The sequence below is a fragment of the Symsagittifera roscoffensis genome, chromosome 5, assembly GCF_963678635.1.
Source record: "Symsagittifera roscoffensis chromosome 5, txSymRosc1.1, whole genome shotgun sequence".
Lineage (NCBI taxonomy): Eukaryota > Metazoa > Xenacoelomorpha > Acoela > Convolutidae > Symsagittifera > Symsagittifera roscoffensis.
The window spans coordinates 44780872-44793120 of NC_087066.1; the positions used below are offsets into that span (position 1 = coordinate 44780872).

Sequence of the window (12249 nt, forward strand, 5' to 3'; positions counted from 1 at the left end):
ACAAACTGAAAGCATGCACACTAACTTTGCATGTAATAAATGGGAAATCATAAAACCACATTCTGTATAAATTATCCATTTCAAAAATTGCGAGATATATTGAGATATTGATTTAGAAAATTTCTGAAATCGAGTTTTTGGCTATCATGGTGTTCGAAGCAAATAGCTTTTTTCGGTTCAGTTGATGAGTTAAAAATGCATTAACTGTGTTAACTTATTAATATTCGAATGTCAAAGCACATGCTATCAAAAAGCTGTAAAGGTGCCCCAAAAATGTCACCACTATTTGCGACGTGGGTTAGAAAAACGAATAGCCGTACTACTTAACTACGCTCACTAAGGTTCGCCAGTGTGAAAAAAATTGAGGTAGTGTACTTTGTAGGTACCGTGGCAGCTACCTGGGACACTCTTACGAATTTTAACCAAAATAGATTAGCGGCAAACACTGACTCACATGCTGTTTATCACTAATACCGAACTCAAGCGCTGAGGAACATGACTTCTGTAATTATCAAAAACATATTTGATTGAAAGGTAGTGTTTTGAGTTGGTAGTAAGTTTGCAATACGAGGCGAAACTGAGTATTTTGTGAATTGTAAGCGGATTCCGCAACAAAGACGCTTTTTGTTCTACTTTTGTTCTTTTTTCTTTGATCGTTCCGACACAATTTTAACGTGTTTGAAGACTTGTCTCTGGGTTCCAGAGACCTGAACACCCCAAATTGTGCACCTATCCAATGCGCAGTTTGGCCTCGTAATAAGAGTCTACCAAAAATTCGGTCTGCTGAAGACTCAGCCTCGACCCTAGGACTTCTTGAAGTTGACTACACCTATAACAACGTCAACTAGTAGTCGCTTCGTTTGACAAATTGTGGTATAACCAGCAGAAACAAAAAGGGCCGACCCACGACTTCTGCAGCACCTTTCTAACAGCTAGAGTAAATTTATGGACGTTTATTTTGAGATCAAAGAAGAAAATTGAAACAAAACAACACTAAAATGGGCCATTTTGGCTGTAAAATGCCTTGAATAAATTATGTTGAAAAAAACGTGAGCAAAAAAATCGGATCTCACTAGCTATTACCCGTTGTTCATTATCTATTAACGAATTGCCACCCCTTTAATAAAGTAATTCAACAATACGAATTTAGTAATTTACAATGCGGTTAAGAATACGCGAATTCTTTACCAGGTACAAAATTCGCATATTCTTAACCACGGGGAATAGCTATGACGTAGCGGGAACAGCTATAAAGTAGATCAAATTGAAAGAATACAAAATGAAACAAAATTTTTAAAAAATGCTAAAGTTTCAAACAAATGCTGCAAAAAAACTTTTAAAATTATTCTGTTTTCAAACATTTCAGCCATGAAGAACCAAACTCCTGGATCTCGTGCGATCCTCGCCGTACTCTTTCCTATGCAAAACAGTCAAATCAAAAATGCGGAAAAAAACTTTATGGAAAATTATGACTTCGAAAAAAATTTGGACATGAAAACAATACGTTATGCCATCAAATGAAACCGCCTTCAAATAAAATTTCTCTAACCTAAAACAAACTAAACAGATGAAAACCAGCAAAATTCCACGCAAGTGTAAAGCAAAAAGTAAATCAGAAACCTTGCATCCGAAAAAACTGAAAATTTAATGCAAAAAAAGTTCTTGCAGAAAAAATATACAATTTTTTCACAAAAAATTTGGCGTTTATAAAAGCCAAGAAACCATTAACTACACTTCAACACTTGACTATGAAGAAAAAAGCGATTTAAAAAACCTAGCAATAAGTTACCGAACGAAACACCCGGCAAGTAAGCCTTCACAAATTGAGTCGAAAGCAGCACAGCCAAAAAATTATATCTAAAAATTTCTTCAGCTGTAGACTCAGTATATTTTCAATAGCTCTTGAACAGCTGTGAGACCATTTGAACAAAATTCTTCACGAAAAATCAGGTACCCGATTTCAATACCCTTCCTTATCGCAAGAGTAAGTATGGAAAAAAAATTTGTATTTATTGCTCTGACTTTCAAAGAAAAAGACGGAATACTTGAGCTCGGGTGGTTTTTCCCGACCAATTACTTTTTAACTAAACATTTTTGAATTCCTGAGCTTAACTTCAAAAAGATATTTAACCTGTGATCTTTTTTTTTGAAAATTTATCGGGGTTTGAAAATTGTTAATTTGGGACAAATTACACGCGACATATTTCGAGCTATTAACGCGTAAACAGCTATAGAATCCGCTCATAAACCGCTAAAAATTGAACAGAGGTTTGAAACTTTGTTAATAATACGTAACTAGACGCAAAGAAGATCTGCATACGCAAACTTTCTATATATTTCTACGGCTGGTTCAACTTTCAGTCTCAAACAGTTCTTGAGAAATTTGACATTTATCTGAGAAATTTATGAAAAACCCAGTACTTGGCATCAACTATTATCCTTGCATTGAACATGACTTTGCGTAATTCAAAATTGGTGGACTTTCTGGAGCAAAAAATTGTGGATAGTAAGTGAAATTAAAACAACGTTGCAAATATGAATTTCACTTGGTAATTAATCATTCGTGTAAATAGAAATTACCTATTGACCATCAATTGAAATGAGAAAAAGTACTATAACAAAGCAGTAAGTATCAAAAATCCAGAGTCTACTTTAGAAAAGAGAAGCTTATCATAACTCGTTATTTGCAGCGAGGGATAAACTCATCAGCACTACAGTAGAACTTGAATAAAAATCAAATAGCTACGGAGATAGGTGTGTTGAAAAATTTCACAACTAGTTGACATGTTTGATCATTTGTCGATGCTTTTTCAAATTCAATAGAAGAAGCTGATTTTTAGTGTCACAATTTTCACACAAGTTTAAACAAAAGAGACCATTCTTCAAGAAACGCATAGTTGCTAGAAGTACAGATAGAGCGAAGTGAACAGGGCTTTTTCCAATTCAAGACAAACAAATTGATTTTCGGGTCAGTTTTTTAGTTTGTATCTTGAGACCCATTTAAATTTGGGATGATAGGATCCAATGTACAAGTACCCTCCGTGCGGTGCCGCTTCACTAATCTTCTGGGCTCCCTGTCCCGATGGGTCGTGCAGGAGTTTAGTCAGGGTCCCTTTCTGGTCAATATATCCCACAAGTCCGTAAGGCGGAACCATGTTCACAGGGTTCAAGATGTGCATCGTGTTCAGGTATTTTGTCACTACTCGGATGAAAGCCCGCTCGTAGATCAGGTTTGCGAAGGCAGAGAAGCGAACTCCTGAGAAGCCAACCCAATATCCTTTACCTAAACAGACATCACCACTCAACAGCGTGCCCAGCCCCCACCTAAAATCTGGTTGTCAATGTTTCCTAAGGACCACCTCCCTTTCGTACTATCATACGTGAGTCACTTGTAGCTGACCATTCCTACAAATATTTTAACGATTCTGTTGACAATGAGTATATAAAAATTTAAGGAGGAGAACGGTCGTCAAAAAAAAACGCAGTTTTGTGAAAATCTTCCAAACGTGCTCAACATTGGCATTTTTTTCTAGAAAGGTCGGCCAAATTGTTCAAAAAGTGCCGCGACCCATTCAAAAATGCGTGCGCACGCCCCTGTGAGCACTCAATTTGCTGTGAATTTCAATATATGCTGTTTTATTTTTCATAAGCAACTCTGCACGTATGTGATGTTAATACGCATGAATTACGATTTTCTATTCAACTATAGAGCCAACTTGTCTATATTTGCTTGTGTGAGCAATCATAATTAGATTTTTCTTAAAAAACTTCATTTATCGTGCTAGCAGTAAACGTCTTTTAAAAGGCAATCTGAAATTCAGCACTCGTTAAAACGATTGCTCAGAGAAAAGAAAGTCAGAAACATGAAAAAAGGAATTGAGACAAAAATCTAAAGGCACTCGTTTCAAAAAGAAGCTTAATATTTATTAAATACTAACTTGTTGGCAATATCGGCGAACTTGAGCTATTTATTTGGTTAAAAAACGATGCTTTGAGATATTTTAAAAACTTTTAGCGCACTGATTCCGATTATATTCCGATGTCTAAATGAGTAGTTTTATTTTTTTTTCGTTGAGACACGTTTCCGAAAAAGATATTGCTAGTAACAATTTGGTATTATAATATACAAAATACCGTCTGTTCTGATGTTGTCGGGGAACCCTGGTAGTCCGTCTGCAAACACTGTATACTCTCCACTGTGTTTATTCACACGTAGAACCCTTGCGTAAGATAACTCGCTCACAATCAGGTAATTTTCATCCCCAGTATCCGTACTCAATCCATTTGGAAAACACAAATTGGATAAAACTGTCGAATGTTCTAGACTTTTCCTATCCAGCTTAATGATTCGCCCAGTGCAGTCTGGTTCCATGAACGCATTCACGAAATCTTCCCTGTTGTTGTGGTCACTTGAAAGCGTGAAATAAATAGATTGATCATCAACTTGAAGACTGTTGAGGAATCTGTAAGTAGAATTGAGTATGTCGAAATCGGAGTCTTCTGGTTTGGGAAAAAGGCGTGTCTGTTTCTGTGTTTCCAGGTCTAGAGAGAAGAGGCCGTGATATGAGTCAACAAAGAAAAGAGTCCGATTGTCAACTAGTTCGATGCCCAGAGGACGACCACACACCTACACAGAAATCGAAATACGATTTAATTAGTTTTGTAGGAAAAATTGTTGATATTTGCAGGAAAAACTGTTGAATGGAAAAATATCTGGTTCCCCAATTACAAGACAATTGCCCTCGCAATTGTGCTTGAAAAGTACATTTTTATTAACTGTGGTTATAAATGAAAATGAAACTAGATTCCGAGATAATTTCAAGAACTCTATGCATCAGGAAAAAACTAAAAAATGAAAAAGTTCCATACGCTAACTGCAAGACGCGGCAAATAAGCCGAAAAACTAGTCGCCTTAAATCGGAAAACTAACAACTTCAGCTAATTGAAATTTGCCGAAGATTAACTATGCAAAGCAAATTGGTGGAAATATTAAGTACACCTCAATGAAGATCGATACCATGGCCCATGAGAAAGCAGTAGAGAGGCGTTCAATGAGGACAAAATTTAAGTTTAGCTTTAGACAAAGTAGCCATCAGGGGAAAAAATCCCAATTCGGATCAAAAAAGACTAGCAAGGGTTGAGATTTTCAAGTTCCGTTATTTTTTTATGTCTAAAAACTTTGAAAAAAAAATTGAAAAACGGCAAATCACGAAAACCAAAAAAAAATTTGAGCAGTTATATTTGGACGCCAGACTTGCAACCCCTGAATGTATCCTGTTAGCACCCAAAATGGGGTTGAGAAATTCATGTTCGGCTAATTTTTTCCCATCTAACTTTTCGAAAAAAAAATCATAAAAAACTCCATTTCTCGAAAACCAAAAGAATTTGATTAGTCATGCTTCGACGCCACATATGCATCCCCTTAGTGTACCCTGACAGCACCCCACTATTGGGTTGAGAACTTAATATTTAGTTAAGTTGTGAAACAAAAGTATTACGTTGCGAATATAGGAAAGATGAAGAGTTAAAGCATTCGCGCTCCAATAGCAGATTTTTAAAAGTTGTCTGGAGTAATTATTTCAACCCTTGCATTGTTTTGGCCTGTTAACAGACCAACATAGCAACTTCTTAGATATGTGCCAAATAAAACTTCTTAAGCATAACAATATACGATATAGCTTAAACCAGCAAAATTTCTTTCGTTAAAGATGAAAAAAATACGTTCAAAAAGCTTAAATATGTCAACATAGGAACTTCTTAAACATGTGTCAAGTGAAACGCCAATTAAACAATGTATATATTGCTATAACCCAGTTTAACCATTGCAATTAAAAAGTTAAAAATGACCTTTCAGCTGCATTTGATACCATTGATCATAAAACATTGAGAAAGATCATGAAAAATCGGATTGGAATGACGAATGATGCAGTGGATCTAATTCTTTCCTATCTAGAGAATCGGACTCAAATTGTTGCTATCAATGATGTTTTATCGAATTCTCAAGAACTCGAATTTGGAGTGCCTCAAGGTTCTCTTCTGGGACCCCTCCTGTTCTCAATCTACCTGACACCATTGAACGATATTATTGGCTCAACTAAATTTTCATACCAAGTGTATGCCGATGATACTACTTTATACTGTGAAATTAAAAATGAGAGTGAATTAGCAGAAATAGAAAGATCTCTGGTTATTATTTTGAACTGGTTTTCGTCCATGGGGCTTATGTTAAACGAATCAAAAAGCCAAGTAATTAACCTTAGCCACTAGTAAGTCAAAAGGTCTAACAAACGGCTCAATACTCATTGGAAATTCAACGGTTAAGCTGATGAAATCAACAGAAAACTCTGTGAAGTCTTTAGATTGCCTCATTGACCGATCCTTGTCAATGAAAAAAAACAGATCGATTCCGTGTGTGGCGCCAGTTACCACAGTCTCCGGAAACTATACAGCATACGTTTCTACCTTGATTTTGAAAATAGAAATATGTTGGCAAGAAAGCTAGTCTTAAGTCGATTAGACTACTGCAATAGCTTGTACTCGAGCTTACCAAATTATCTGCTCTACAAGTTGCAAAAAGTCCAAAATAGTGCCTGCAGATTTGTTTTCTGTTTGAAGAAGTCAACGAGTATTACTCCTTATCTACATGATCTACATTGGTTGCCCATAAAATCTCGAGTGATTTTTAAAGTCTTGACAATCGTACACAAATGCATTTTCAATCCTCAAATCGTTCCGTCTTATCTGAGTAAATATTTTTCACTACAAAAAAGTTCCTCCCGTTTCAGTGAAAGGACCATGGTCATTAAGAAACCACTGGTTAACACGAACTATGGAAAAAGGACGTTTAGATTTGCTGCCGCACACCATTGGAATAGTTTACCATGTAACCTTAAACTACCAAATGAAACTGAATTTCGTAAACAGTTGAAAACGTATTTGTTTAACCAGTATTACTATGAGACTTGTTTCAGTTAAAGGTTGCTAAAATGACTGAAACTAGAAAGGTTGGAATTCATAAGCTTAACGAAACCTTGCGTCTAAGAAATGTTCATGTTGAAACCAGGTTTCTCCCCAAAAGACGGATAATATTGAGCTCTGATAAGATCAAGAGAGTGACATATGCTGTTTTGGGATCATCGCTAGTTTATGGGATTTTTCTGCCAGATTCCGTGACAGTTTCGTGCCCTGGTGGAACTCTCTCAACCCTTTGTAGCGATCAGGTTCTCAAGGATATGAAAAACTTGGATGTACAAACAGTGCTCATAATGGGAGGAACAAACAACCTGTTTGGCCGTTCAGGGCGCCAGTCATTGGGAGCGACTGAAGTGGACTGAAGGGAGGAGAGTGCTATTTTTAGACTCCTTGACTGCAATTTCGAAGTTGGCGTCATGTCACTTATTAGCCGGGAAGGTGAACGCTCTCTTATCAGGAGAGTGAATAAATGCTACAGAAATCTAACGGCATGGTATAAAATCCCGCTCTTTAAAAGTGTAAAGTTCAGCTATCGGAGGCATGTTTGCGCAGATGGACTTCACCCCACAGCAAATGGCGTGCGCGAACTTGCTAAGGACTTTTATGACGCCTTCAGAAGCATAGAAAATCCAATGGCTGTGAAACGAAGGCAAAGAAGGCGACGACGATGAAACGCCCAGCTCATTTTAGAGCGGGTCCGATTTTTAACCATCTTCAAAGAACATTTTCTGTTTAAATCCCAGCTCATTTTAGAGTGGGTACGGCTATCGACAGAAACGAACTCATCTTTAGCGGAGCGACTGATTATTTATACGACAAAACTGGTTTTTAATTAAACTCAAACACCTTTGAATTCAAGAAATTGGTGTCGAAATAACATATGTGATGATGATGATGATGATGAAAAAATAATTGCAATTTTATTTTACACAGGCGAGACAGAATTTCGCACCACTTGCGAGGTCACACAAACATATCATTAAGCGCCACATAAACATAGAATCACCAAAAAAGAGAAACAAGCCATTAAAACACATCGGGAAGCATAATTTGCCTGTTAAATATGCATTCAGAAAATTTATCCAGCAGTAACTAAGCCGATAATACATGGCTAGATGCCATTGCGCTGAAAGCAAAATGAAACTTACACACCCGAAAGCAAAGTTCCTCTCACTTTCAGCAGTCGGCAAAAGAAGCATAAATTCACTTGGTTAATTAAAACTTAAGCATACAAGGACAAATTTAACTAAGCACACCCACCTTTTCAGTGTCTGGTTTATCACATCTGCTGTATAGATCTGATGACTCATTGTTCGGCTTCAACATCATCACTTTGCCATCCGCACAAGTAGTGATTATTGAGTTACCGTAGAACACGAAACTCTCAGGCCCACTGACAACATTCTCGTACAGATGGTCAACAAACATCAGTTCGGAGTTCTCTCTCGTGCTCGGGTCCATCAAATTCGGGATTTCTTTCTCTTTAGTCACTTTTTTCACGCCTAGAGAGCGATGAGCATTTTAAAGACAAACTGTCTAAATTTATTCTCATTGTTGATTTTTGAAAGCGTGACTTTAAAAAACTTAGTCGGTGTAAAAATGTTCACTTATATGAGAAACTCGGAAGCAGACAAAAAAGGTAATAAAGACTACTTCGTAAGTATATTTTTCCCCACGTAAAACAGAGAATACTTAACTTTAATTGCTTTTCGACTTAATTTTGACAATTCACATTAAATAATACCCACCAATCAATCGCTATAAATGTTGAACTTTATGGGCATTTCAAGGCAAACGCAAAAAAAAGTAAATCTGAAAATTACAAAACAAAATTGAAATATTATCACTTCGCCTATTAAATACGAAAATACAAATGTAAAGTGAGTGATTTGAATGCTCATCACTGGCCTGACAAATCAATAGGGGTCAAAGTGATGGGCGAAGTGCACATCCAAAAGCCATCTGTGAAGAAAAGCAGAGCGAAGAGAATAATGACTATGATTACATTGAGGAATGTGCGTTTGATTGCGCGCCACAGGTGATGAGAGAACCCCTTGCTCTCGTACGGGGGTTTGATCCTGGCAGATACAATGTGTTTGCGAGGCGTCCCGCGACGCATTTCAACTGAAAGTCAATACTTCACTCGAGTTTTAATTTCACCATCCTCGCTCGCCACCAAAATATTGAAGAAAAACCACTAAAAACTTATATCAAAGCTTATATCATAGGTCGTAAAAGAAAGAGACACGAATAATTTTCATTGCAACATTTCAGAATACTCTGAGCATCACCTCGTCTTTTTCTAATAAAAGTCCAAAATAAACTATAATCCGTTTATTCTAATAATTGAACATACTCCTTTGATAATTTTTTCAAACTATAATGACTTAGATCAATGTTGAAGCTTCGCTTCCTAAAAGAATTGGCACTTCTACATGCATTTGTGAGAAATTTTACAGCTTGGGCTGTTGTACTGTAGAGACATTTCTCGGGTAAATACTCGGGATATACTAAACGGTTCGGACAAAGAGGAAAGCAGCCCATCAAAATAGCTTCCATAACTGCTAGACCCTGAAACTCATGAATTGATGTGGACAAAACTATATCACTTTCTGCGAGTGTTTGAAAATATTCTTCCTTTGATTCTAAGAACCCAGCGTGAAGTAACTTATGACCAATTTTGGAACAAATCTCAGAGATCGATTCAGGTACTGTCAGTGTTTTCTCTCCCAAAACTGATAGCCTAAAATCGCAATTTTTACCATCCAATTCTAAAATAATATCTCTAAACAGATCAGGGTTTTTATCATGCTCCCATCGATGCGGCCAGACTATATGAAGAGCATCTTTGTCATCGTTCATCTTTTTCGACAGTTTTGGAATCTTATCAAAATCAATAGGAACAGGCAATACGCGGCACTTTGATTCGATTTGTAACCTGATTGGTTGAAATTCAGTGTTCGGAACTTTGTTCAGAATTTGCTCACAATTGTTCAGAAATGTTGATTGATTATACATAGAGTTGAAAATTAGTTTATCAGCAGCTAATGCCGAAACTATTTCGTTGTGACAATGCTGATAGTCTCGGTCCTTTTCAGCTTTTCTAGGATACACAAGTTGATTTTCGTGGAAATATAGAATCTTTTCACATGAAGCTAAGTCAGTTCTTAACCCGATTAACTCAGCCAGGTTAGTACAAGACGTTAGAAAAAGTTTCTTGAATTTACGATTTCTCGGAATCCGCTGAGAAAAATACAAAGCACTGCATCTGGATCGCCAATGCCATTTAGTTGCAGGCAATGTCAACAGATAATAAGACTTTTCTGGTAGTATGGGGAGAGTCAAATCCAGCAAATGTTTGTGAGAGCCTCCAAAAAATGCTTCCAAAACTAGAAGCGAAGATTCAGTGGAATCATCCATGAAATACAAAAATCAAACTCTGAAATTTATGATCCTTTTGTTATTGTAAATGATTTCATTTTTTAAAAAATCAATTTGCAATTCATCTTTTATAGGGAGAAAGCTAGTTCAAAATGCTAATAAAAACAATAAATTCCTTGTATGACTTCAGATCAAAAGTAAAACTCACTCTCCTTCAGCATGTCGTTTTGGGATCTCCAATGGCCAAATCAAAATACCAATATAATCATCATAGTACTTATTCTGCCTCATAAATCTTCCCATAGTTGTACTCTTTTTCTCGAACTCATACTTGTGCAAAACATACGCAGTCGACACAGTCATAGCTCCGAACATCAAAGGCGCAAACAAGGTAAAAGACAGCATGAAATTGTTCATTCCCTTAACTTTTACATTGAATTTACCCCGCTGGTGCTTAATATATTTGTACATTAGGAACGAAAACGGGATAAAAGTTGCAGCAGTTGAAGTTACTCCTGTCATAACCATATTACTAATTTCATCATCAGGAACGTCGTCCAAGGTCAAATGAGTTGACTTCACTGGCTTCGAAGCATCGACGTTAGACGAGTGAACATCACTGACTGCAACCTGTGTTTTCATAGTTTCATCTATTTTAGTGCTATTCGAATTCTGTTCAGTGTTTTCGCTGGCCCAAAATTTCCACCATGAAGACATTTGCTTTCTGTTAGCTGAACTCTTTTCGGGGTTGACAGTTTTTTTGACTAATTTGACACTGTCACGCTGATTTCCAACTGACTTCGAAACAGGATCTACTTTAATCTCAACTGGTTTCGGTTCTTTTTCTTCACTCGACCAGAACTTCCACCATGAATTTTGACTTGCTTTTTTCTCAGGTTTGACATGCTTCAAAGCTAACTTTTCCGTGTGCTTAGAGGCTTCCGCTTTTTCAGAAGCACTCACTGGTTTGCTACTATTTCGAAATGGATTTCTAGTATTGGGATCGGTAAAATCAAACTTGTCAGAATCAGCTAAAGGAGGATTTTCGATCTTTTTTGGATTGAAAATTTCCATTTCTGAAAACATAAAAAAACTGATATCAAAGAAAGCCAGACAAAGTAGAGTTTCATATAATTCGCGATTCAAATTTAAATGACTTTATTCCCAAGAAAATAAACCAGGGGCGGATCTAGGATTTTCTCGAGGGGGGGGCGGATTTTAAAAAAATTTTGTCGACCTTTTTTTAGGTCAACTAAATAGATTTTCCGAGCTCTCCCAAAGCACTATTTTGTCCTTATTTTGGATAAAATTTCTGCGCCGGAGGCAAAATTTTGAAAATGCAGGCCAAAAACGGCGTTTTTAGGCACTTTTTAGAAAAAATTTTGACCAAAAAATTGCGTTTTTTCGGCGCGCGCTCCCCCCTCAAAATTAATATTTACTGGCGCCAAAGGCGCCTTTAGAAAAATTTTAGGGTCCATCACCAAAAATGGATATCTCAAAATAGTACAAAAGGGGGACCCTTTGGGTCGGCATTGGGTCGAATCCCTGAGGGGGGCATCCGCCCCTGAGATAAACGCTATGTGGGAACACTCATTTATATTCAAAAACTTTACAATTATCTATTCTTTGAAAATCAGTTCCAAGCATCGGCAATACTTTACCCTAAGTCAATTTAAAAAGGCTGTTCAAAACGAATTGAAGGTGGTAAACGAAAATACTTTTAAGCCAAATAGCTGAAGCGGAGCTTGGTACAACTTCCGATAAATTACAAATATAGCCAACAGACAGTTAAAAAATTCGACGAATAGAATGAAGGCAAAAAAAAATTAACGACTTTCAAAACAGAAAACCTATTAACTTAAGCTCATCAAATTTTCGGAAAGTTGTGTAACCGTC

The 12249-nt window shown here is 36.8% G+C and overlaps 2 protein-coding genes across 2 annotated transcripts; both read right to left on the reverse strand.

Moving 5' to 3' along the window:
* Positions 1-2522: 2522 nt before the first annotated feature.
* LOC134845842 (adipocyte plasma membrane-associated protein-like) lies at positions 2523-9133 on the reverse strand. Its single transcript, XM_063862938.1, has 4 exons — positions 8881-9133; positions 8233-8474; positions 4135-4627; positions 2523-3283 (listed from the first exon to the last, which is right to left on the reverse strand). The coding sequence occupies exons 1-4, from the start codon at positions 9089-9091 to the stop codon at positions 2970-2972; spliced, it is 1260 nt and encodes a 419-aa protein (XP_063719008.1). The 5' UTR covers positions 9092-9133; the 3' UTR covers positions 2523-2969.
* A 39-nt stretch (positions 9134-9172) lies between these two features.
* On the reverse strand, positions 9173-11425 carry LOC134845844 (glycosyltransferase-like domain-containing protein 1-like). The gene has a single exon (XM_063862939.1). It carries the CDS (start codon positions 10390-10392, stop codon positions 9307-9309), a length of 1086 nt encoding a protein of 361 aa, XP_063719009.1. The 5' UTR covers positions 10393-11425; the 3' UTR covers positions 9173-9306.
* Positions 11426-12249: the final 824 nt, after the last annotated feature.